The sequence below is a fragment of the Mytilus edulis genome, chromosome 1, assembly GCF_963676685.1.
Source record: "Mytilus edulis chromosome 1, xbMytEdul2.2, whole genome shotgun sequence".
Taxonomy (NCBI): domain Eukaryota; kingdom Metazoa; phylum Mollusca; class Bivalvia; order Mytilida; family Mytilidae; genus Mytilus; species Mytilus edulis.
The window spans coordinates 74,177,632-74,205,515 of record NC_092344.1 but is presented as its reverse complement, the minus strand read 5'-3'; the positions used below and the strand labels follow the sequence as shown (position 1 = coordinate 74,205,515).

General features: G+C 32.1%; 1 protein-coding gene across 2 annotated transcripts in view; it reads left to right on the top strand.

The window, feature by feature from the left end:
* Positions 1-7,271, top strand: part of LOC139489806 (guanine nucleotide-binding protein G(i) subunit alpha) — a 28,147-nt gene extending 20,876 nt beyond the window's left edge. Inside the window, exons 7-9 of one of the 2 annotated variants that reach the window (XR_011656243.1) lie at positions 763-916; positions 3,083-3,510; positions 3,578-7,271. Coding sequence is in view for 1 of the 2 variants with exons in the window: in XM_071276657.1 (XP_071132758.1) it covers positions 763-916; positions 3,083-3,273 (345 nt within the window). In the remaining variant the exon portion in view is untranslated. The remainder of the gene's footprint in view (positions 1-762; positions 917-3,082; positions 3,511-3,577) is intronic. The other variant, XM_071276657.1, reaches the window with a different exon arrangement.
* Positions 7,272-27,884: the final 20,613 nt, after the last annotated feature.

The following is a 27,884-nucleotide window of genomic DNA, read 5'->3' as shown; positions in this document are numbered from 1 at the left end:
AAAATTGAACAAATCTTCATATCTCCCTCAGGAATGGGAAATAAATGTTTATTATTCCAAAGTGAAATTACCTTTGTAGGATTTTCTATATGAATTGTACTTTTAAATAAACGGCATAATCACCTAAACAAAGTGATAATCACATGCTAAACATGGTATGGTTCTAAATGTATAATAACTAAAATGTATGTGTAACAATTGGTTTTGGTAAATAATCTGCATTAAATCATTTTTCTTGGGATATGGACATGATGGAATAAAACAATTACTTTCTTTTGTTTTGATAATTATGGGGTTTATTTAAAATACTGATGTTCACTTTGGTTGTTCTCATAGAAACTGCATATTTACCTCGGCAATATATATATGACAATGCTTATATATATAACATAATGGAAATAATACACATCAAAGTAAAATGACAGAAAAAAAAATTCATATTCAATGACAGAAAAAGTGAATTTTCTTAGTGCCTTCCTTGAGTAAAATACACATTAGATTTATATATATATCTGCCCAACAATGATCACCACTTAAGGTAAAACAAAGCTATTCCATAGCAATGCAATATCCAGCTGTTTTGATATCCCTTTAAAAGCAAAAAATTAACTTTTCACATGTTTCACTTAAAGAATTTTTAAATTTTCATAGCTGTCTGGTTTATAGAAGGATTTTCTGGCATTCCTAAATACAGGAAGCCTTTAAGGTTGTGTATATAAAAATCCAAGAGATATATTAAATGAAAGATTTATATATTTACAGAACCGTATGATGGAGAGTATGAAATTGTTTGATTCAATATGTAACAACAAATGGTTTACAGATACATCAATCATCCTTTTCCTCAACAAGAAAGATTTATTTGAAGAGAAAATTAAGAAATCCGCACTTACACTCTGTTTTCCTGAATTTGCAGGTAAGTCACTACTCCTGAATGGAAATTTCCTGATGTATGCATGTTTTAAGATTAAAATAAGTTATTTCTGCCATAAATAGTTTTGGCTTTATATAGATCTTACATTCCCCAAATGGCTTTAATTGTCTTTTGGGTTTGACTTGAAAGTACACCTTTAATTTTCACATCCTGAGGAATGTAGTGCCACTTTTTTAACTGATTATTAAGTAACCCCACAAAATTTATCAAAATAAATCAAAACAGTTTCTGGTTAGTTTTCACTATGACTCCTTTACACATGCTATTTTTATGCCCCACCTACGATAGTAGAGGGGCATTATGTTTTCTGGTCTGTGCGTCCGTTCGTCCGTCTGTTCGTTCGTTCGTTCGTTCGTTCGTCCGTTCGTTCGTCCGTCTGTCCCGCTTCAGGTTAAAGTTTTTGGTCAAGGTAGTTTTTGATGAAGTTGAAGTCCAATCAACTTGAAACTTAGTATACATGTGCCCTATGATATGATCTTTCTAATTTAAATGCCAAATTAGAGTTTTGACCCCAATTTTACGGTTCACTGAACATAGAAAATGATAGTGCAAATTTCAGGTTAAAGTTTTTGGGTTCAGGTTAAAGTTTTTGGTCAAGGTAGTTTTTGATGAAGTTGAAGTCCAATCAACTTGAAACATAGTATACATGTGCCCTATGATATGATCTTTCTAATTTAAATGCCAAATTAGAGTTTTGACCCCAATTTTACGGTTCACTGAACATAGAAAATGATAGTGCAAATTTCAGGTTAAAGTTTTTGTCTTCAGGTTAAAGTTTTTGGTCAAGGTAGTTTTTGATGAAGTTGAAGTCCAATCAACTTGAAACTTAGTATACATGTGCCCTATGATATGATCTTTCTAATTTAAATGCCAAATTAGAGTTTTGACCCCAATTTTACGGTTCACTGAACATAGAAAATGATAGTGCAAATTTCAGGTTAAAGTTTTTGGTCAAGGTAGTTTTTGATAAAGTAGAAGTCCAATCAACTTGAAACTTAGTATACATGTTCCCTTTGATAAGATCATTCTAATTTTAATGCCAAATTAGAGAATTTAGTCCAATTTCACAGTCCTTTAAACATAGAAAATGATAGTGCGAGTGGGGCATCCGTGTACTGTGGACACATTCTTGTTTATCCTATTTCATGGTCCATTGAACATGGAAAATGATGCGAATGGGGCATCCGTGTACTTTGGACACATTCTTGTTTCCTGTAAGTTTCATACAGATTTGTATCAAACCTAGAAATTCAGTACCCATGAAAATACAACTTTATTCAATCAATGAAAACTGGTATTCCCAAAAATGAATGATTCCACAGAACATTTATAAAAATTAACAGGGCAACATTATTGTGTGTCTCATTTCATATTTATTTGTTGGACATTTCATTGCTTTATGTACATCAGATTAGTGATACAGTTTCAGGGGAGATAACTTTGAAATCAATAATAAATTTCAATGTACGTTTGTTTTTAATTGTGTACATAATCACATCATAGAACATGTAGAAAAAGAATTGTATTATAGGACTAAAGAAAATTGTGCAAAATAAAATATTAATTGAATACACAAAATAAATCTTTGGATAGAGATTTGATGTGAAAGTGAGGTAACAATATCAGAAATTTTCCATTATTACACATCAAATAATTGTCTAACAAGGAAACCAATGTTTATCATGTGATATATATATATATAGGATAATGGCATTTTTGTTTTTGATACTGACTTTATCAGCAAGAATATCAAGCGAGCCTGCTAGGGCGAGTTGAGATTCGAGCTGATGAAGTCATTATCAAAAAATAAAATGCCACTATTTTTTTTCTCTGCAATTTATTGCAACTCTGTTTTTTTTTTGTAAAGATCTTTTTTTTTGTAAAGAATATGAAGTAAAATGAAATAATAAGTAAAACTACTTTTACACGTACAAAACGGGTTGGTTATTTGGTTGAATGAATGAAGTCGAGTGATTTCATTGATAATTTGAAGCGGATAGACGAGAACATTTGATGTTACTGCACTGATACATGACGTCATTGCCTAATATTTTTGTGTATCAAGTCCTGTCCATGATATTGAAAATATTAGGCAGTAAGATCAAAGGGAAAATGTTCTAATTGCTGATAAAATCTCTTCTTTTACAGGTGAAAATAATTATGAACAAGCAGCTGCCTATATCCAGTTACAATTTGAGAATCTAAACAAAAGGAAAGATACCAAGGAAATCTACACCCACTTTACATGTGCAACAGATACAAACAATGTACAGTTTGTGTTTGATGCTGTCACTGATGTCATCATTAAAAACAATCTTAAAGACTGTGGACTTTTCTGAGAAGGGTTTGTATTTTAAAGCATTTTAATTATTATAAAAAGAAACAATAAAAAAAGGAACAACAGAGAGACAATCTAGACTTACATTGATGATTCTCAAAAATGGATGTGTAATACATGAGAACAAAGAAAATCATATTAAAAACTAATTTTACCCCCCAAAAAGTTTGAATTGTTATCTTTGAAACTTTCCTATTTGTTGCAAAGAATGAACTACAAACTACAAATTGTATTCTCAGTATAATGTTGCATAACACTAGAGTCTTATTGATAATTATGGAAGGATGTCCTCTTGCAATGTCAAGTAATAATGATGCATTACACTAGAGTCTTAATGATAATTATGGAGGGATGTCCTCTTGCAATGTCAAGTACACAAACAGTCACAACTAATTTCATTTTTCTCAGGAACTACAAATCATAGCTTTTTGAAATTCCTTATCAAGCTTTATTAAGCATGCCATACTGTATGATGCATTTTCAAATTCATTGCTCAAGAACTTCCTGCTAACCAAATTCTTGGATGTTTTCACAGAAAATGATCATCTTAAAAATGTTGGCACTTTTTCATCCAACGCTAATAATCAGGACTTTCTGAAATTGGAATCAAAGCTTAATGAGAGCATGCTATAGTGTGATGCATCATCACATAAATCATAATAATTTTCTGCTACTAAATATTTATTTAAAGTGTGGGTGTAATTGTGAGCATTTTCATACATTTTAACATGTCTTTAATACTTTGCATTACCTGAATAGACTTTCCTGAAAAAAAGACAAATGTATCACCCTTTTATTCTTTTTTTTCCAGATACTTACAGTTAGTGACAAAAAGAACCAATGAGGCTTAAGAAGATTGTGTAGACAATTAATGATATTTGTGTATATAAACCATGTAAATAGTCATGTACAGACATGCTCATAAACAGTGATGCTCATTTTGTATATGTTGTGCAGTCCTTCTATTTATTATATCAGAAAGGGTACGCATTGCTGAAAAGGGACCAGATTATTTTTGTACCTTACTATTTTCTTTTTCTGTTTCTATATTTTTACAAAATATATTTTATGTGTTCTTTTATTGAATAGCCAAGAAAATTATGAGACATTTTATTTTTTTATAATTGATGATTTTTCTTCCTTCATCGATAAATTTTATCTTTTAAATCAAAATCATGGAGTTCAATTTTCATACAAATGTGGATCGTGTTTTAATACACTTTTGTTTGAGAGAAAATTAGAGTAAAAGATATGTTTAACAATGGTTCTGATCAAATTTAGCACTTTGTATGCAAGGTATAATACATTCAGCGTAATTCTTTATACATAACTACTTAAGATATCATTGAAAGGGAACAAAAAAAAATATCATATACATAATTCGCATAAGTATTTGTATTAGACGTTAGCTTCATAAATACATTGAGCCTCTAACCTACCGATATTTCTTGTATACTTGACTTATCACTTAGAACCTAGAACAAAGTATTTAGCGTATATTGCACACGAACAGATCAAACAATAACCGTACACGATCAATATTCTACTTTCAAATGATGTTGCATCAAACATTATCCATATATTTATTATTGCTGATTTTTCTTCTTCTTAAGAATTAAAAAAAGTATTTAAATTTAGCATTAATAATTTTGAATTATACGTAAACATAAAAAAAAAAAAAAATATGCTTACTATTCCCTTGATAACGGTTTGAATATTTGTGGATCTCATCTATGTGGATAAGAATTGATAAAAAAAACTTTGCCAACACTAGTTTTAAGAAAAAAAGATTTGAGGAACATACCAGTAACATATACTTGAAAGGTTTACACAGTGAATGAATTTTATCAGATTTTGACCAGTTATTAACAAAAAAGATATTTTGATATTCTAATATTGTCATAAGTTTTTAGTTACTTATTTTGATGTTGTGATGCAATGTACTTGCCTAAAAATATATTAATCCATCTTAATTGCTTACAGTGCCATGACTAGCTTTGTATGTCTTAGAAAAAATCATGCTGCCAATAAATTCTAGTGTTTCTTTTCTGAAGAAGAGTAACCTACTATATTTTTATATCATTTGACAAAGACCGCCATGACAAAACGTCAGTTACTGCCATGAAGAGATCTCTGTTATCCCTTTCTTTTGCATTGCAGATTACTTGTAAAGATATTAAAATTTAATCAGGAAAATTCTTTGAAAGTTGAGCATTGATTCACACTTAGGCAATTAAGAAGAAGTGCAATATTATTATTAATTTCTTTACTAAATATTCCTAATTGTAAATATCTGTTGTATATTGATATTGAATAATACTTTGTTTCTATCTTAAACTTCTGTCAGAGATGTGTTTTGTTAGAAATTCTTTTTCTGTCATTTATAAACATCATGGTTTTGTATATTTTACACAAAATGGATGTGTTTTTTTTTAATATATATTTACTTTTCAGGTATAGATAAAAGAAGGTGTATTTATTAAAAGAAGTTAGAACAAAAGAAAACAATATATAAACAACTTATCATTTTGAAATAATGTATTTTAATTGATTAAGTGTACTATATTATTTTTGTTTGTAGGGACAGAAAACCCTCACAGGGACAACTTTAAACTATGTATCTGTTATCATTGATTGAAGTAATTTCTGTGATATCATTGATTGAAGTGATTTCTTTGATACCATTGATTGAAGTGATATCTTTGATATCATTGATTGAAGTGATTTCTTTGATACCATTGATTGAAGTGATTTCTTTGATATCATTGATTAAAGTGATTTCTTTGAAGATTTAACTAGAAACTGTATTATGTTTTGTGAAAAAAGAAGTTCTTTTGGTTTCTTATATCATTCCAACTATACCAGTACTTTTTGTACAAGTTCGAGAGATATTTATATATATCATTATTCAAGACAAAACCAATGTTAAATATAATGGTATTGTAATTTTTGTGTTTGGGAAATGTGTATTGCTCTAAATTCCAGATGAGCAAATAAAATGAATTGGGTAAATAAATTTGATTTCGTGTCATTCATCATAAACTGCAAAAGAATTGCAGTATATTAAATCATAGGATTGACATATACATGAAATGTAAAACTTTTGAATAATGAGCTAAAATTGTAACATTTCAATAATTTGCATAATTATTTTAAAGAAAAAAATGTCCCTCATTATATACATGAAATATAAAGAGTTAAAATTGCAACATTTCAATAATTTGCATAATTATTTTAAAAAGAAAGAAATGTTATCCCTCATTATACAATATAATCTACTTATAATATGACATTCCATAACTTTTGTAAATGCCTTTGACCTTGTTCAGTAAATTGTATAAATGGCAAGCGATAATTAATATGAACTTTGTAAATGTTATGAGTACTTTTGAAATGCCTTTGGGAAAAAAAATAATTATTTTTATAGGGTTTATTTAATACTGATAGAAATTTCATTGTTAAGATAATTAGTTTTAATACTTGATGATCACTGAATCTTTCCACATAGTTAATGCCTGTACTCTACAGGAAATAAAAGAAATGAGATGGCATAGACCAGTGATTTGGTTCATTTTAACTCCAGTTATAGTTTTAGGGTTAGGGAAAACTAAACGGTAGTAGAGTAAATCAACAATTTAGTAAATCATTTTCGTTTTAATAATATAGATTAAAGACAAAAAATGAAAATCATGCTTAATTTTTTTTTAATATTTTTAGAAAAACAGCTTTTGTCTATATTTTTATATTAACAGTATTATCTAAATATTCTGCTGGGAATTTTTCTGTCTGCTTAAACGCTTTTCATGTAACTTTAAGCGGTAAAAGTTAGAAACGATTTTTCTAAATTGTGATTTAGTAAGAAATTATTTGATAACTGTAAATTCTATAATTGAATTCTATTACTTATAGTTCAAATGTGCAAACAATTGTGAATTATCAGTGAACTGTTTGAATGTTGTACTACTCATGGATGTAGAAATAAAGCATAAAGTCTTGTGATATGTCTTGTCTTTTAAATGGAAGGTATGTACTTGCAGCTTTTACTTAATCGTACTTTTATGCCGAATCAATACCTTTTTTTATGTGGAATTTGATGAGAACTAGTTAGCAAAAAACTTTCACTGTTTTTTGTCCTGATGTTTTAGACCTGATGCATGTGAAAATCCACCATATTTTCATCTTCATATGATCCAGTTCCCTCTCCACCCTTTGCAAATTAGGCCAACATTTATGATTACAAAGATTCGCCATCTGCTGGTAGAAAAATGTTCAGCCCTATTTGACTACACCATTCTCAACCAATGGCAGCACTTGAACTCGAATCATTGTGGAGATGTAAAATTGTTGTGTCCAATGTTAATAAATTTGTAGAAGCAGGAATAGAAATTAAACATTGATATTTCAACATTTGCTAGAGAAACAGACCCAGGAAGCATCTGCAACCATAGTATGTACACAGATTTAAGATTTTTATGCAATATCTAAATTTTGACAATAAAAGACATACTTATGTCATTTATTCGTACCATTCAATTTGCATTTCTGTGCACCCATTATTCAAACTTTTCAGACATGTGCATTAAATGAAAGAAACCATAGTATACTGGTATTCAAAAGTCATATATGGATAGAGAGAAAATGTTTACAAACTAAAACCTAGGGGAACACATCAACTACAAGAGGAAAACAAAGGAACAACAGAAACACTGAAGTGCAACAAAAACAAAATCAACAACATGCATAGAAACCTACTATTTGATAACAACTGCCATATTCCAGACTTGGTACAGAACATGTTAAGAAAAATGGTGGATTGAACCTTATAAGATTTAATGGCTAGCTCAACATCCCGCTTTATGACAATTTTAAAAAATATTGTTAAAATGACATGACATAACAGAAATAAATTAAAGAAAAAAAAAACAGGCAGTAACATTCATCACAGAGGAACAAATAATATAATAGAGGACACAACATAAAACCGCAGAACAAAAATAAACATATTACATCAACGATATACACCAAAGAAATCACAAAACATGCAATATCGAATTTTATACAAGTATTTACACAATACTCTTCCACACAATTTAAATAACAATGTTGTTATGGAAAGAAACTTTTATAATTATTTGGACTACACATTTGTTGTGTTTCGGTTAGATAATCTGTTGTAATTTATAAACAATAGGTCAAATATATTTGTTGTATGGAAGAATTGTTAGCTGTACATGTCTGCCTGGCATGGTTCATCTGACCTTGACCTCATTTTTGGAAAATGACGCAGTCATTGTTCCATTACTGGCGACCTGAACTTCATTACATTTCTCTGCCTACCGCGCTTGGTTTCGTATTTACTATTTTCTATACAAACTGGAATTTGCTTGTGTTATCATTATGCATGAGAGGTCATTGTGAAGTAATCATACAAACTAACTGGTTTCTGCTTGTATTCCAAAGTTTTGTAGTTTGACGGGAACCAGTTTAGAATTTGTAAACTACAAAACGTAATCGGTTATTGTTCATTCCGTTTTGGTGTTTCATACCGACTTTTATGGTTTGAATAAGCTTAAGACCCTTCAAACATTAATGTGATAGGTATATTAAAGACTGTTTTACAAAAGAATGGAACTGTTTTGCTTTCAAAGTCGTACTATAGTGATAGTACGGATTTCCACTTTCACCGGTTAATTTCTTCTTTTACACGTGCTTTTGAAACTTCCTGTTTAAACATCGCAAGTTTTAAAATTGTTTTTTGAGTGAATTGAACTTATTTTAACAATCATGAAGCGTTCCAGAATCATTTTCAAGCAGTTTCTGCTTCTCTTTGATGATGGAAAATAGGTTTTTCTCAAGAAAATACCGCAAACGATCGCAGAGGAATTGAAACGTACAAGTCAAGTCGGCACCTGGTTAAATTGGCATCTAGTCAAATCGGCACCTATTTGACGTCAATTCGGCATCCAATAATATTTGTTATAATATTTTCTATTCAATTAATTAATAACTGTTATCAAGTACATAGTGAATATGTTGTTGTGTATAAAGGTAAACAACGAAGCCCTTACCCAAGCTGTTGTTTTAACAATTAGACAGTTATTAAAATAAAATGGAAAACTATGAGTCCCTTTCAATATGTTAATCAAACTTTCATGCCAAATAATAAGCAAATTTAAGGTGTTTTTTTCAGTAAAGTTTAAAAAGCATTAAACAAACAATCCTGTAAAATGCTCAACTGGTTTAAATAATGCATAAACATATCCAATATCTCATGTATTAGTCCAAATAATAATGACGTCTGGCAAGGCTATTTTTTTTTTTTCTGTGATGTCTTCCTATGAAGTTCGTAGGAAGGCGTCCCAGAAAAAATTAACATAGCCTTGCGGTCATAGAAAGGTGTCCCAGAATAAAATTTAAAAAGCCTTGCCAGACGTAATAATTATAATTTTTGACTACTCATATATATATCATTAAAAATACACCAAAAAAGTCATTAAGTTGAGAAAAATAAATATATACAAAATGTACATGAACACCCAAAAATGTGAAAGTTAGTATTTAACTCTTTTTGCTTAAATACTGTTAAAATTTATATTTAACATGGGTGACGAATTGACTAAATCAGGTGTCGATTTAACCAGGTGCTGATTTGTCCAGGTGCCAATTTAACCAGGTGCCGGTTTGACTAGAATTCTTTGACAAATGTTTGAAATTACCTGAGTTTCATTAGACCTTTGATAACAGTAACAAAAAGATTATTTACTTAATATTTTGTGGTAGAAGGGGGTTCAGACTATGTGGTATCAGGTCTGTTCGCGCCCAATACACTTTCGCACCCTACACGTTCGCACCTCGCACGTTCGCACCCAAGGTCCGTTTGCACTCTACTCATTCGCGCCCAATTTTAATTCAAATTCAAGTTGAATAATTGGAAAATCATGATTGTTGTTTTAAATTGCTTTGGTGTAAATACTGAATGTATTTATAGCTTGGTATGAGTAAAACATTGAAGATTTTTAAGGAAAAACACAAAAGATAATTGTTTTTAACAGCTTGGTCCCTTTGATCTGAAACAACGAAACAATAAAATATAGGAACCAAAATATAGCAATCCACTATTATAACCAAAACATGATAAAATCTATTCAACACACAGAAAAAAACATAGTCAGAATCTCACTTCATTTTGAAAGAAGTCAATGAAACAAAGTTATAGCAATACACTAACAAAACATGATTAAGAGTTATTCAACACAAAATAAAACGTTGACAAAATACCACTTTATTTAGAAAGGATTATTATAATTTTTAACAATACGCTATCTAAAACATGATTAAGATTTATTCAACACAAAAAAAAGTGCTGTCTCACTTTATTTTGAGACAATGACAACAATTATACTTATAAGAAAACACTTGCTTACAGAGTTATTAAACACAAAACCAATTAAGATTGGGTGCGAACATGTAGGGTGTGAAAGTGAAAGGGGCGAACATGAGTGGGCGCGAACGGACCCGGATTCAGACTATGTACCAGTGAGAAATATAAAAGCCTTTCTACGGTATTTATTTGTACAATTCAGGTAGTCTTGACCTATTCATTTGTCTTAAAAAACAGCCAGTTTTCACCTTCACTTCACACACACACACATATACGAATATCAATTTTATGCTTACGAGACATGTTGCATTGTTAAACTAATTACGGTATGTGAAAATCAAGACTTGCATAAAAACTATCCCAATATTAGAGACAGTGGCGTCATTTTTCTTCAGAGCTTTCAGCTCTTTGATTATGGTTCATTGATCAATGTTTTGTTTTCTTGGTTTATGTGACAGTTGTAATAAAGCTTTATATTTAGGACTCAACATAATATCACTGATTAGTAAAGAAGGTGAGACATTTCAGCGTGTGCACTCTTGTTATGTTTTGGTCTGTTTTTCTTAAACTATAAACAATACCTCAAATATATTTGTTGTATGTAAGAATTGTTAGCTGTACATGTCTGCCTGGCATGGTTCAGTGGTCAAAGTTAAGTTTTTGAGTTTTTGTCTTTTTTTTTCAATATTGTATGCAATAGGTGAACTATATTTGGTGTGTGGAAATATTTTATGATATATATGTAAGTCATGCTTTTTTTCAAGGTTTTCTTGACCTTACCCTCATTTTCACTGTTCATTGCTCAGTGTTAAGTTTTTATGTTTTGGTCTGTTTTTCTTAAACTAAAAGGAATTCCTTAAATATATTTGTTGTATGTAAGAATTGTAAGCTGTACATGCCTGACCTTGACCTCATTGTTATGGTTCATTGGTCAATGCTTAGTTTTCTTGGTTAGAGTTTATGTGACAGTTGTAATAAAGCTTTACATTGAGGACTATCAACATAATATCAATAATAAGGGAAGAAGGCGAGACATTTCACCGTGTGTATAAGTTTGTGATTAGGTTGGTTTATGGGTAACCACTAGTTCTACATCAATGATATTTGATATGCAGTTGTATTTGCATTGGCACATCTCATTTCCAAGATTATTTGACCCTATACCCTCAGTTATGGTTTATTAACTTTGAGGAAATTTGCTTAGTTTACATTTATTAGTTTGTTTTAGATTCTACTGTTTATTTAAAATCAAAAGACCAATTTAATTTAGTGATTTGAATTTTGTCATGGTACAACTGACTTATACTTTGTATCTATGATGTGTTGTCTGGCCTGAGTCGAATGAAAACTTTAAAGAATGTAAATATTTTTAAACTAGCATATTGTAATGATTAATTAAGTGTTCTTAAAAAGTGGTAAAATTATGTTGTTTTTCGTTTTTTATCTTGAAAGTCTCAGTATTAGAGACATAAGGGTTGCTATGCACCTTTGTAAACTATTTGAATCTTTCTATATAAAGGTACAAAACCATGATATTTCTCGCATTGCATGTCTATACCTAATGTTAAGAAGTTTTTGTCCCTCATATGTATGTTGTTCTTGGCCTTTTTTTTTTTTTAGCTCACCTGTCCCAAAACAGCAATAATGTTCAGCAAAGTAAGATCTACAAATTAGTCAACATGACCAAAATGGTCAGTTGACCCCTTAAGGAGTTATTGCCCTTTATAGTAATTTTTTACCAATTTTTCTTAAATTTTCTAATTCTATATGCAATAGGTCAAATATATTTGTTGTATGGAAGAATTGTTAGCTATTCATGTCTATCTGTCATTGTCCATCTGACCTTGACCTCATTTTCATATGGTTCATTGGTCAATGTGTAGGTTTCTTGGTTTATGTTAAGTTTATGTGACAGTTGTAATTAAACTATATATTCAGGACTATCAACATAATATCAATGATAAGTAAAGAAGGCGAGAAATTTCAGCGTATGCACTCTTGTCAAAGAAATTTTGCCGTTTTTGGTTATTATCTTGAATACTATAATAGCTAGAGGCAATAATGTTTAGAAAAGTAAGATCTACAAATTAGTCAACATGACCAAATTTGTCAGTTGACCCCTTAAGGAGTTATTGCCCTTTATAGTCATTTTTAACAATTTTCATTAATTTGGTCAATTTTTTGGGGAATTTTTACAAAATAATTTCCTCCGTTACTAATGGTGAAAGTTCATTATAGATAGAGATAATTGTAAGTAGCAAGAATTTCAAACACATCACCATCACCAACTTTTTTTGTCATAAATCCATCTATGTCCTTTGTTTAATATGCACATAGACCAAGGTGAGCGACAAAGGCTCTTAAGAGCCTTTAGTTTCATGGTCCAGTGACTGATTGGAAAATTTACCATATTTGGTAAATCGGTTTCTTGAAACTAGATAGCAGAAGATGTGGAATGAGTGTCAATGAGACATCTACACCTTGGTCATAATTTGTAAACTAAACCCTTATAGGTTGATTGATAGTGGTCTTCACAGAGCCTTGGACAGATATGTCTGATGTGAATAGCTTCATATCTCATAATTTATAAGCCGGAGGTGAATTATGTGTGGTGTATGGAATGATTATAATGATATCATGTCAGTCTGGCAGGTTTCAGATATCATTGACCTCAATTCATTGTTCATTAAGTTTTTATAAAATAAAAATAAAAATGTGCATTTGAATATTGGTATCACGTTGTCGTCAGTGTTGTATGAAGACACCCAATTTCCAGACAATAACTTTAGTATAAGTGTATGGATCTTTTTGATATTGTACCAGAAAGTTCCATACTATCTCAGAAACCTATGCTGTGTCAAATCACAATATAATTTCAGAGATTTATCAAGCTTGTATAATGTGTCTTACTGGTCCCAATTATTCAGAGTTCAACTTTTGCGGTTGTATCAAGCTGAACCCTGCAGAGCATTTTATTGTATTTTAGTCTGTATTTCAAATACTTAGAGTAAAAGTTCCGCTGTTTTCAATCTAGTAGATAATTTTCAGGTGCATGTTTGTCTGGCAGATATCATCTGATCTTGACCTGATTTTCATGGTTCATTAGTCATTGTTAACTTTTTGTGTTTTATGCTAATTGATTTATGGAATGAGTAAATGGATCTGTCTGGTAGATACTATCTGACCTTGGGCTCGATTACACGTATCTGAAGAATGTTAAATTGAAGATTGATTAGTATAAGTGCACTGTTTTTAGTAATGAAAGATAGAAATCGAAACAGCAGAAAACATCTAATGTACCAGGAAACTCGATCATAAATTTTTAACCAGTCTTTTTTGCAGAAACTACATAGGTCCAAGGTAGGTTTTTTTTACTTTTGAAATTGTACACATGTTCCCTATGATGAGAACAGTCTAATTTTAATGTAAAGTTGTGTTGACCTCCAATTTTACGGTCCACTGAACATAGAAAATGCGGGCATCAATGTACTATGGACACGTTCTTGTTTCCATTATATTTGATGTAAGAAAATATTTTATGACGTACATGTCAGTCCTGCTTTTGAATTTGACATTGACCTCATTGTCATGGCTTATTGCTCGGTGTTCGTTTTTGTGGGCTTAAACTTATGATCCACAAAATAAGACTGATGTGCCTACTTCATTTTTTGTGAGTGTAAACTAACAAGTTGAAAATGGCAAGATTTTACTGGAAGAAAATAAGATGGGAGAGTATATACATGCACTTCAATTGGTAATTGCAAGGCATTCTATCAAAGGCATACAATTTTGAATGAATAAAATTTATTAAAGATGCATACAAAATTGGGAAAATGTGAAGAACTTGTATCTTTATTTTCATATTAAAATCCAACGAAAAAGTACACGGTCATTACATAGACTGGTAGGTATTTGATAAAGAAGTTTCACAAACTGAGAGTTCCCTAGCTGGTGTTTGATCACTGTGAATTGAATTGTTCTTTTGGAGGCAGACATACAAGCACGAAGATGATGAGATTCCAATTGCTTTTTGTTAGGAATTTTTTTTTATTAGGAACTATTAAATTTCCCCTGATAAAACGGTAAATGTATAATGGGCTATTAAGACAGTAAATCGATCTTATTTTGAAAGTTTAAAATGTTTACATTTTCCCCATTTCTACAATCAATGAAGTTCAAACTAGAACTTTGTATTTGTTTTACATGAGAAGCATTTAAACCCCTAAGTTTAAATAAAAAAAAATAAGAAAATCAATTTAGAACCCCATTTCCTAACCAGGTAAAAAAAAGTAGCAGAGCCGTAACTAAAACTTGGATTATCTTGACAAGATTATTTTTTTGAACTTTTACGGTAATGACAAAAACAAAACAAATGTGTCGTGTGCAAAACCCTAAAGATTCTGACGGGCCGAGTTCACTTGAAACTCTCGAGTTAACTTTACTTTCTCGGGTTTCAACAATACGATTTTACTTGAACCACTCGAGTTAACCCCTCGTACTCTGGTTCCAACCCTCACCGAGCCAGGGTTAAACTCGAGAAACTCTTGAAGGACGTCAAACCAATGAGAATATTTTATTTTTTATGCTTGGTCAGGGCCTTACCCTAGCGTTACTTAGAGTTGTTCCGAATATCAACTCCAGTGCGTTCACGCGATAATCTATTAACTCTGAAGTCGATTGTAGAGTTTCAAGTAAACTCAGTCACGGGGAAACAAATCGGAAGGTCGACCGGTGAAGTTGTCAGAGTTCAAGCTGGTCATTTTGAACATGAAATCAATATGGACTGAATTTTTGTTATAATATTTGACAATTACTCTGGAGTAAGGAATGAAGCATTTAGTATGATGAAAGCAGTCGGACGTGTGTGTGATGGAAGGATGGTCAGAGACAGAGCAGTGTTGATCTCGGAATGAAAATGATGTTACAATAAATTAATAATATTGTCTTTTTTTTACTCATCTTTGTTTTTTCTGTTTTGATTTTGTCTTTTTTTCTGTGGAAGCAGGTGCAGATTAATCATGTTGAGAGGAAAACAATTTATTTTTATTGAATTTATCTCACTCGATCCATTTATAGAAGAGGGCACAAGCTAGACTTACCTAATACTATTCTTGTATTGATATCGTTTTTTTTTTTAATTTCCTGACTTTTGCATTCTCATGCCGATATCTTGATGTAGAGACAGAAGAATCTTCCCCGCAAGCGTTGCACCGTAAAATAAGTTCGGATGCTGCTCCGTGTTTGATTTCTCCGACAATATTTTGCAAGAAGACCGGCTCTCCACAGAAAGTACAAACTGAATTGGATAGAAAATAATCGATGTCTAACAAATAACCGTTTTCCAGATCTCGTTTTTCTTTACATTGTTTTTATTTGTTGCCGCGAGTGACAACGTTTGTTTTGACTTTGAACAAAAACGTCCATTGAGACGACCCCTGTCAGCCATGATTTCTGAATCCAATTGCACGCGCTCGGCGTTGAAAACATGCTTTAAAATATGCGCAGTGTTAAAGGGCCGAGCCACCTTAAACAACAGATTATCAAACAGAAACATTAAGATATAAAAAATTACAAGAATGTTGGATATACAAAATACTGAGACACGTTTTATAGCAATGCAAATTCACACTTGGTATAACAGTCATATTCAGGAATAGGAAAATGATTGTATTGAAAGGCAGTTTTATTTTATTTTTATTTATTTGGAGAACAAACGATAAGACAACACATTTTTAACTGAAACCATAACAGAAACATCAAAAATAAATAATTTAATGTTGGATGTATAAAATATCGAGACACATATAGTTATACTCAGTATAAGACATAATCTTTCTTCCTCGTAACTTTGTTTGAGCAGATTCTGCGCAAGAAGCACACTCCTGTATATAAGGTCACTATATAGTGTGAAAATGCACAATCATGACGTATCAATTGAGAATTGTAAACACTTTACGACAGAGCAGAGGATATGTTACTTCTGAGTAATATGAAATAGATTAATTGGGAAGTAAATATCATCCCAATGTCATTGATTTAAGTGTGAAGTCGTCCATCTGTGTCAACATTGAGAAAATATCATGGTATGAATCAGTTCTTCTTGTATCACTGGTATCCTTAATTTCAAGTTCACAGGGACATATGAGATGCAAGTACTGACTGAAATATGGGTTATTCAGTGATAGGACATCATCAATATATCTGAAATTAAAATTAAAGAATTTTGCAAGGTGCTTTTTCTATTTGTCTGTAAGAAAGTTCTGAATGAATTCTCCTTTATACGAGTACAAAAACAAGTCGGCCAGAAGTGGTGCACAATTTATACCCATTGGAATGCCGACGTCCTGTTGAAATTTCAGTACTTTGAACTCAACACATATATTGTCGATTAAAAGTCCAGCAGTTTAATGTTATCACTGTATTTTCTGATAGAACCAGTATGGCTCTTCAGAAAAAAAAAGAATTATTATAACCCAAAACAAGAAATTTATATCTACGATTCCCACTTTTATAGAAAAAGCTCTGTTGAATGAAATGTGAAGTCAATCTTTCAATTGAGCATGGTGAATAGTATTGAAAGCGTAGAAAATCAAAGATCTTAATGTTGCTGCAATATTGGAGAGATTGTGATCTGAGATTTAGCAGTAGATCTTTAGAAATTTTTGAGATTCCACTTCTGATTGACACCACTGGTTGGATATATCTCATCACAATATTTTTGCAGGCCTTCTTTTACTGTAGAAAGAATAGTAGTCAAAACTTTAAACAACTGTTTAGCCTAACATCTTGATGATCCAGCTTTGTATCGTTCTTTATACGGAGTTATGTGAAGTTTTGGTATCCTTTAAATATTAAAAGTTCGTTACCTTGCACACGAAATGTCTAAACAACTTATGTATTGCCGCTTTTAAAATTAATTCTCTGTACTTAAGCGAAGCTTGATAAAGGTCAAAATGTCTGTCTGTAGAAGAAAAGTTTAAGGAATTTCGCAAACGGAAGTTGATGCTGCTGCATGGAGCTACAATCAGTGGGTTGAAAAGATTTAAATAGGTGAATAAGTTGCAATTTATAGTGAAAATGATTTGTTCATGACAATGATCTCCATGTTGATGAGGCTGAAGGGTGGCATGATAATTATTAATATTATGAAATGGGTTCACCACATTTGTTCTACTACGTGGGAATACAGGTCCGGCATTAATATGAGAGCCAAATGAAGAGCCTATATTGATATGTTTTCAGTGTTGTTAATAAAGATTATGTTGCAATTCAGCATACAGGAGATACAAACAAATTTTAAAGTAGGCAAAACGCGGGTCTTGCGTATCAAAATATAAGTCTGGTATCTTTAATAACTATTTACACCACAGTGTCGATGCCGCTGCTGGTGGACGTTTCGTCTCCAAGGGTTACACCAGCCTAGTCATCAGCACTTTTGTGTTGACATGCATATCAATTACATGCTTATTTTTATACATGAATACCAATCAAATGGTAATTTTATAGAATAACTGTTTGGAAAGTATGAATTCTTCGAAATACTAAGGATTTATTTTTAATCTCAGGCATGGATTACGTAGCCGTACAACTAGTTGCTCTTCAACTTTAGACTGTTTTGGCTTTCCAATTATTTGAATCTGAGCGTCACTAATGAGTCTTATGTACACGAAACGCGCGTCTTGCGTAGCAAATTATAAGCTTGGTACCTTTGATAACTATTAAGCATTCTTCCGGTTGTTGAAAAGTGTCGTTATCCGAACGACGATTAACATATGCCTTAAAATGTTTCGTTAAAAAAATTGACGACAATGTTGACTAACGCTGCGTTTAGAGTCGTTAATTTTGTTTAATCTAAATTGTTGCTAAGAACACTGCAAAGATATTGCCAAGGGACAGAAAAGCTAATTTTACCTCCATTGGGGCAAATTTAATTAGTAGTCAGGTGACAAATGAGTTGGAGTTATTGAAAGGGGGATTCAACAAAGAAGTAAAAAATCAAAAGAAAAATAAGGTCTGGAAACCTACTACAGAGGAGGTGAATGCTCTTGGTGTCAGCTTCATATCTGTTACAGTAACAGAAATCAGAAACAAATATAGAAATATGTTTCATGGACAAAAGAGAAATTCACTTACTCCAGAAAGCAAATTGACCAGACAGGATGTGTACCACCACCGATACAGCTTAGTATTGCTAAGGAAAATATTGTGGATGCAATGAAGGATAGTGCCGCATTCAGTGGAGATGGTGGCATTGAAACAGATGTCACTTGTAATGGTATGTATTTTTATAAATTCAATTTAATTTTTTCTTCAACTTAGTTACTTTTTTGTAATTAAAAACTGTTTCTCACCTGTAAATGCAGAAATTTTGTAACGATAACGATCGTCTGCTTTGACATGGGATTCACTCACTTTAAATATCATTGACCTTGATATGTTTAACAAATACGTGCTATCCACCCCCTAAGCATACGTTTGTGTTAGAAGTCTTTTGTATATACAGAATTGAATCGTTCACTTACGCTGTTTACGTTTGGATATCTATAAAAAAAAACTGGCAAGAAATCTCAATGTGACTATAATACGTTGCATTATATTGAGGGCATGATTCCTGGTTTGGCTGACGAGATATATCGTCTTTGACTAGATTGGGTAATTAAAATGCCTTCCCTCTCTAATCCGCTTCGTGCTTTTAGTTTTGTGTCCATTTAGTTTGATTGAGAGTTCTCCTTTACTTCTAAATGTTCTTCCTTTGCGTTGAAGTTGTACATGAATACGGCGGCCATCTTCAACACTGCGTTATGGATTTAATTACAACTATGAAGTGATTAAGTTTAACTTAGATTAAACAACTGCGTTAAACATTAAACATTTTGAACAACACTTGACAATTACATAAAACGTTTTTTACTTTGGAAAATTCACGAAAAGATATCGTTTCATGCAAATCAAGATACATGTACATTCATTTTTCCAACAATGAGCAAGCCCCGCAAGTTGGTCGCAACCTACAAACGACTTTTCGGACAAGTAGATACAGTAACATGTTTTTCCATAAACACCAAACAACAAACCCATTCATTTGCCAGCCAAGCCTACTTAATAGGGCATTAACATGTGGCAATGCCAATGGCTAAAGCTTACACAAGGTACGCTTCCTTCTACCAGGAAGTTTTAATAGGAAAGCTCAAGGTCTTCCAAAAATGAAGTTGAAACATGCATAGAAAAATCTAATGTCACAGGGCAAGTGTAACATGTTTATAGGGACAATCATTATATATCCGAGCAAAAAACTAAAACAAATTAATGTGTTCGAAATTTTTAAAAAGGAATTTCTTCAATATCATGAAATAATGATAAAAAAAGAAAGCAACTTTGAAAACTTCCATAATCTGGTTGCAGCAAAAAATAAATTATCTTCATGAATTAGAATTTATAATAAATCATGTTATCTTATTTCTATTACGTTGCATGTATGTCATTATAACTATATATATTGTGAACTAACAAATAATAAACTTATCACTGAAATGCTATAAACTAACGTTAACGAGGCCGGGATAAGGTACTGGCACTTTCTGTATCTCTAACAAATGTAAAATTCAAATAAAATAATATTACACGGGAAAAAAATAGTACTTTACTTCCCAACAATATTTACCGACTTATTCATGTTATTCCAAACTACAACACTGGAACATGTGGTGCTGGGAGATTTCAGATCTTCCAAAAGAAGAACCGGACTCTGTAAATATTTGTTGGCACCAGTAATGAAGCTGAACGATGTATTAGCTGATAATACATATACAGTACTATGTTTTCAACACAAAACATTGAAATGACAAGCAGGGATCTACTTCACTATGCTAGAAATTCTGAAATTTAATTACTTCGGGCTTTGTTTTACTCACTTCCTATCATTAATCAGGACCTTAGAATAAGAACAAGAATACGTAGTAAATACAATATTTCGTCAATTCCGTTGTGTCATTTATTTTCTCTTATATTTTAGTGTGAACTCACATTACTATAAGACGTGTCACGGTACTTTTCTATCCAAAATACATGTATTTGGTTTTGATGTTATATTTGTTATTCTCATCGGATTTTGTCTAATGCTTAGCCGTTTCTGTGTGTGTTACATTTTAATGTTGTGTCGTTGTTCTCTTATATTTAATGCGTTTCCCTCAGTTTTGGTTTGTTACCCCGAATTTGTTTTTTTGTCCATAGATTTACGAGTTTTGAACAGCGGTATACTACTGTTGCCTTTATTTGCCACACAAGGATGAAAAATAATCATCAATGCACTATTTCACATCAAAAGTATGACTGTCAGATTGTTCCATTCTGTAAGAAATAACTGAAAGTGTTAACTATTTAAAAAATCTGCAATTTGGTCTTGTTGATTTGTTTTTAGAATTTCTTAAATACCCAAAGTGACTGCAAAAAAGCCCACAACAGCGACTTATAAAATAGTTGGTATCCGCCTATCCATATTAGTGGTCATTTATTGTCGTTGACATGAACAACGAAACACTAAACTTGTAAGTGTTGAATAGAAAAAGAGTTGAATATATCTTTACCTTTATTCACAAAGCCTCCGTTAATTAGCGGACCTGTTAAGTTAGCGGAGATTATAACGGGGACGCTCGTTAAATTTTAACGTGGTTCTGTATTCACAAACGTCTCCGTTAACGCTAATTAAGGCTGAGTTAGCATGCAAATTAGATATGATAGATGAAACATTACTTTTCATTGGATGCCATATCGATTGCTCATTTTTATAAATTCAATTATTTCATACGACATATTTTTTTTCTTCTTTCTTGATTTTCCTTTGAAGAATTCCTTCAAAATGTATATAAATTCCGCGATCCAAGGAAGATTACTTGAATATACATGAAAGCATACAGAAATTAAATATTTAAACACAATTCGCATTACTTACGGGAGCTCATCTTCCTTCTTCGAATGCAAAAAAAAATTTGTCAAGATCTCGACGTCACAACTTCGGATAAGTTCAGCATGATGCCTTGAAGTGATCTTGCATTTCCTTGCTTAATATAAGAATATAATATTTACTACTTCTATAGCTGGATGGTACAATAAATATTGTTAACATGTTACAGTTTTGATGAACAGCTCGGGTTCAATTTCCTCTTTTGCTATACGAATTGATACATCCATGAAAACGCAAACAGTCACTTTTTATGCAATTTCTCACGTTATTTTCGTTTATGATGTTGTTGTTTAAATTGACGTCACATTTTTAAAAACCGGTCGGGAAAAAGATGAAGAACGAAAATGACAGAAAGAGAAAGCCAAGTTTTTTCACAAAAGGAGATTGATATTCTCACAGAGAAGGTTCGGTGTCAATCAGACACACTTTTTTTTCACAATTTAGTGACACTTTGACAAACAAAAAGAAGAAATCGACATGGTTTGATGTTCAAAACTCCGTAAACGCCACATCTATGGTGTATAGGAATGTGGATGAAAAAATGGGACGACGTCAAGAGAAACACAAAAAGAGGGCAGTAAGTGTAAGACGGGACAGAAACCTGACAGGCAGGGGTGAAAGAAGTGCGGAGCCTCTGTCTTCAGTTGAAGAAGCTGTGGTGTCTCTAATAGAACTCGATTGTTTCCAGCAACAGACAGCCGAGGCTCGTATATTTCACTTTACAATTTTTTTTTCTTCTGAAAGGCTAGTGTAAAAAGCGTGCGCTCCGAATGGTTAAAAGGTCTTAAATCTTCTCAATTTATTATTTGGAGATGCAATACTGCTATCGATAACAGGATATACAAAAAAGTAACATGATAGACATTGATACGGTAATATATCATGAACATACGTTCCTGTTACAAATAAAATAAAGACTAAAGTAATCCAACATCCAACATGCGAGTTAATATACTTGATGTTCGGTTTATTTCAGTGAAAGAGAAAAAACGATGAACACTATGAATAACTATCTATGACTAGTATTGCTGGTGATTGTTTTTTATTACAATTGAACACCAATTTTTAGAGACAATTTTCATCACATAATGAAAATATATATAAGTTTTTACAATTGAAAACCATCTTATTGGCTATGAAAAACAAGCTTAACATTATGTCGAAACCTTTAATATAAAACCCGAAATATCTTTAAAACATGTAGAGACAAAATGTTGCACCCATATCAAAAATGTTTCAATATATTCTTGTATGACATTATCAAGATTGAATCTTTTTATGTTGTTCCAAAAGTACTGTTTGATTTTGATTTATTTATGCGATACTATTTGATAAGTTTTTGTAACTGGTTCTACCTGCTGTTGCTTTTTCTAAAATCTCATAATAGTAGTTGATTCGTGTTCACCCTTCAATATATCATTGTTTGTCTGAAATAATGCAAATACAACGAGTTTGTACAAATAATGGTTCACGCAGGAGACATGTACACGAATATTAACGTTTCTGTACATGACGTCTTAATATTAACGGGGAAAACTTTGGAGCAGAAAGATAGAAATTTGAAGCGACGGTCTACATTCACAGAAAGAGAGGTGGGTGCCCTCATTTTGAAAGTGCATCAGAATTCTGACGTAAGTTTCCTTTTTTTAAATTAAGTGACAGTCACTAATACAAAGAAAAAATGGCATATAGTACAAACAAACCTCTGTCAACGCAACTCGGTTGTCCCTAAACCAAATTGCGGTTAGGAATGTGATGATGTAAAGAGACTACAAAGAAAGGTGCAGCATTGGTCAGGAAAGACCAAAGTCTTAGTGGAGGTGCGGAGAGTAATATAGCACCACTGACAACTACTGAAGAAATTGTCGTTTCGCTGATTGGGGAAGAGAAAATTTACGGTTTTCAAGATGAAATATGCCTTTCAATAACAGTTTTAGATAGATTCATAGATTCTATAACATTAATCAATCCATAAAAATATATCTCAGTTGTACTATAATGGCGTATTTGGTTGCTTTTACACTAAAGTCTTTGAAATCTCGATACTATTACATATACAATATTGACTCAGTGGTATATGCGTTTGCACCACTACCACGTTAACTATACGTGTCATGTTACCAAATTTCTTATGCATTGTCATTTAATCTTATCATTCTCATGACTTCAGAAAACCAACTTATATTCGCGGATACTTAATTTTGCATTCTGCTCTTTTTAGTTCACTTAGCGGCTATTTAAATTCGCGATTTACTAAAATAATGTCTTGGTGTAGTTTAATAAGATAAGCGCCAAGATTTACATATTCGCGACGATTTATTTTCGCGTTATTTTTCTACTCGCGAACAATGGAATTTAAGTTAATAGACTTAAATTCAGTTATCGCTGGGCCTCTGTCAGATAGTTTTTTAATTTTTTCAGCTTTACCAATATGAGTAACGTAATATTCTGTGACGTAATTAAGTCTTTTACAGAAATTCCAATGAAGCAAGCTGTATATTTTTAATTTTTAGCGGAAAATTTGTAACCCGCCCTCCCACTTCTTTTTGTGCGAGATACTGCTCTTTTGCATTTATTTTTCAGGTTTCTGTCCGTGGCAGTGGTAATCCAGATTAGACAAGGATGATCTTGACTCGTTTGCTGTTCAGACTAAAGACTTTATTTGAACTTTAAGCTTCATAAATAGATTCCCAGTAAATGGCAGAATTCGCTGCATAGAATCTTAATTTTAACTATGAAATTTTAGGTTTTTGGATAATACAGACTACACTTGTGTATCCCACGGTGTTTTCTAAATTTGAAGTACCCGTGTATCCCACGGTGTTTTCTAAATTTGAAGCACCCGTGTATCCCACGGTGTTTTTTAAATTTGAAGAACCCGTGTATCCCACGGTGCACCTTTACATTTTAATAAATCTAACTATCTATCTATCTACAAGGTTGCCATATTATCTTCTACATATACATCTATCTATCTATATATATATATATCTATATTATATGAATCTATATTATGAATAAAAGCTGTGGCAAGATATCGCTAATCCATATATGCATTTTGTTTTAATGGTACCATCTGAGATAAAAAGTTGGTTTACAGTATATATCTGACCGTTTTTACGACTCTCTTATCTCATGTTTCATACGACTCTCTCATCTCACGTTTCTTACGACTCTTTCATCTCTCATTTCTTAGGACTCTATTATCTCGTGTTTCAGTTGTTATCTTAGAGTTCGTGTTGCGTTTGTTGCATTGTTTTCGTTTATAAAGTTGTTGTATAAATTGACGTCACATTTTTAAAAACCGGTCGGAAAAAAGATGAAAAACGAAAATGACAGAAAGAGAAAGCCAAGTTTTTCACAAAAGGAAGTGGATGTTCAATCAGACACACTTTTTTTCACAATTTAGTGAAACTTTGACAAACAAAAAGAAAAAATCGGTATGGTTTGAGGTTTAAAACTCCGTAAATGCCACATCTATCGTGTATAGGAATGTGGATGAAATCAAGAAAAAATGGGACGACATCAAGAGAAACACAAAAAAAGAGGGCAGTAAGTGTAAGACGGGACAGAAACCTGACAGGCGGGGGTGAAAGCAGTGTGGAGCCTCTGTCTTCAGTTGAAGAAGCTGTGGTGTCTCTAATAGGAGAAGAGAAAATATATGGTACAAGTGAAGGACTCGATTGTTTCCAGCAACAGACAGCCGAAGTTTGAATATTTCACTTTACAATTTTATTTCTTCTGAAAGGCTAGTGTAAAAAGCGTGCGCTCCGAATGGTTATAAGGTCTTAAATCTTCTCAATTTATTATTTGGAGACGCAATACTGCTATCGATAACAGGATATACAAAAAAGTAACATGATAGACATTGATACGGTTTTATATCATTAACATATTTTCTTGTTAAAAATAAAGTAAAGACAAAAGTAATCCAACATCTAACAGGCGAGTTAATATACTTGATGTTCGGTTTATTTGAAAGAGAAAAAACGATGAACACTATGAATAACTATCTATGCCTTGTATAACTGGTGATTGTTTTTATTACAATTGAACACCAATTTTTAGAGACATTTTTCATCACATAATGAAAATATATATAAGTTTTTACAATTGGAAACCATCTTATTGGCAATGAAAAACAAGCTTAACATTATGTCGAAACCTTTAAAATAAAACCCGAAATATCTTTAAAACACGGAGAGACAAAATGTTGCACACTTATCAAAAAATGTTTCAATATATTCTTGTATGACATTATCAAGATTGAATCTTTTGATGTTGTTCCAAAAGTACTGTTTGTTTTTGATTTATTTATGCGATACTGTTTATTTAATTTCGAGTTTGATAAGTTTTTGTAACTGGTTCTTCTTGCTGTTGCTTTTTCTAAAATCTCATAATAGTAGTTGATTCGTGTTCACCCTTCAATATATCATTGTTTGTCTGAAATAATGCAAATACAACGAATTTGTACAAATAATGGTTCACGCAGGAGACATGTACACGAATATTAACGTTTCTATACATGACGTCTTCATAACGGGGAAAACTTTGGAGCAGAAAGATAGAAATTTGAAGCGACTGCCTAGATTCACAGAAAGAGAGGTGGATGCCCTCATTTTAAAAGTGCACCAGCATTCTGATGTTTCTTTTTTTTTTAAAATCTAGTGACGCACTCACTAATACAAAGAAAAAATGGCATAGTACAAACCTCTGTCAACGCAACTTCGGTCGTCCTTAGACCAAATTACGGTTAGGAAGAATTGTTATGATGTAAATAGACTACAAAGAAAGGAGCAGCATGGGTCAGGAAAGACCAAAGTCTTAGTGGAGGTGCGGAGAGTAATATTGCACCGCTGACAACTACTGAAGAAATTGTAGTTTCGCTGATTGGGGAAGAGAAAATTAACGGTTTTCAAGATGAAATATATGCCTTTCAACAGCAATTTCAGGTAGATTCATAGATTCTATAACATTAATCAATCCATAAAAATATATCTCAGTTGTAATATAATGGCGTATTTGGTTTGCTTTTACACTAAAGTCTTTGAAATCTCGATACTATTACATATACAATGTTGACTCGGTGGTATATGCGTTTGCACCACTACCACGTTAACTATACGTGTCATGTTACCAAATTTCTTATGCATTGTCATTTAATCTTATCATTCTCATGACTACAGAAAACCAACTTATTTTTGCGGATACTTAATTTTGCATTCTGCTCTTTTTAGTTCACTTAGCCGCTATTTAAATTCGCGATTTACTAAAATAATGTCTTGATGTAGTTTAATAAGATAAGCGCCAACATTTACATATTCGCGACGATTTATTTTCGCGTTATTTTTCTACTCGCGAACAATGGAATTTAAGTTAATAGACTTAAATTCAGTTATCGCTGGGCCTCTGTCAGATAGTGTTTCATTTTTGCAGCTTTACCAATATGAGTGACGTAATATTCTGTGACGTAATTAAGTCTTTTACAGAAATTCAAATGAAGCAAGCTGTATATTTTTAATTGTTAGCGGAAAATTTGTAACCCGACCTCCCACTTCTTTTTGTGCGAGATACTGCTCTTTTGCATTTATTTTTCAGGTTTCTGTCCGTGGCAGTGGTAATCCAGATTAGACAAGGATGATCTTGACTCGCTTGCTGTTCAGACTAAAGACTTTATTTGAACTTTTAGCTTCATAAATAGATTCCCAGTAAATGGCAGAATTCGCTGCATAGAATCTTAATTTTAACTATGACATTTTAGGTTTTTGGATAATACAGACTACACTTGTGTATCCCACGGCGTTTTCTAAATTTGAAGCACCCGTGTATCCCACGGTGCACCTTTACATTTTAATATATCTATCTATCTATCTACAAGGTTGCCATATTATCTTCGGGTAACCAATCATTTATCTATCTACATATACATCTATCCATCTATCTATATATATCTATATTATGAATAAAAGCTGTGGCAAGATATCGCCAATCCTTATATGCATTTTGTTTTAATGGTACCATCTGAGATAATAAGTTAGTTAACAGTATATATCTGACCGTTTTTACGACTCTCTCATCTCACTTTTCTTACGACTTCTTATTTCACGTTTCTTAGGACTCTCTCATCTCACGTTTCTTACGACTCTTTCATCTCTCATTCCTTATGAATCTCTTATCTCGCGTTTCAGTTGCTATCTTAGAGTTGTGTGTGCGTTTGTTGCATTGTTTTCGTTTATGAAGTTGTTGTATAAATTGACGTCACATTTTTAAA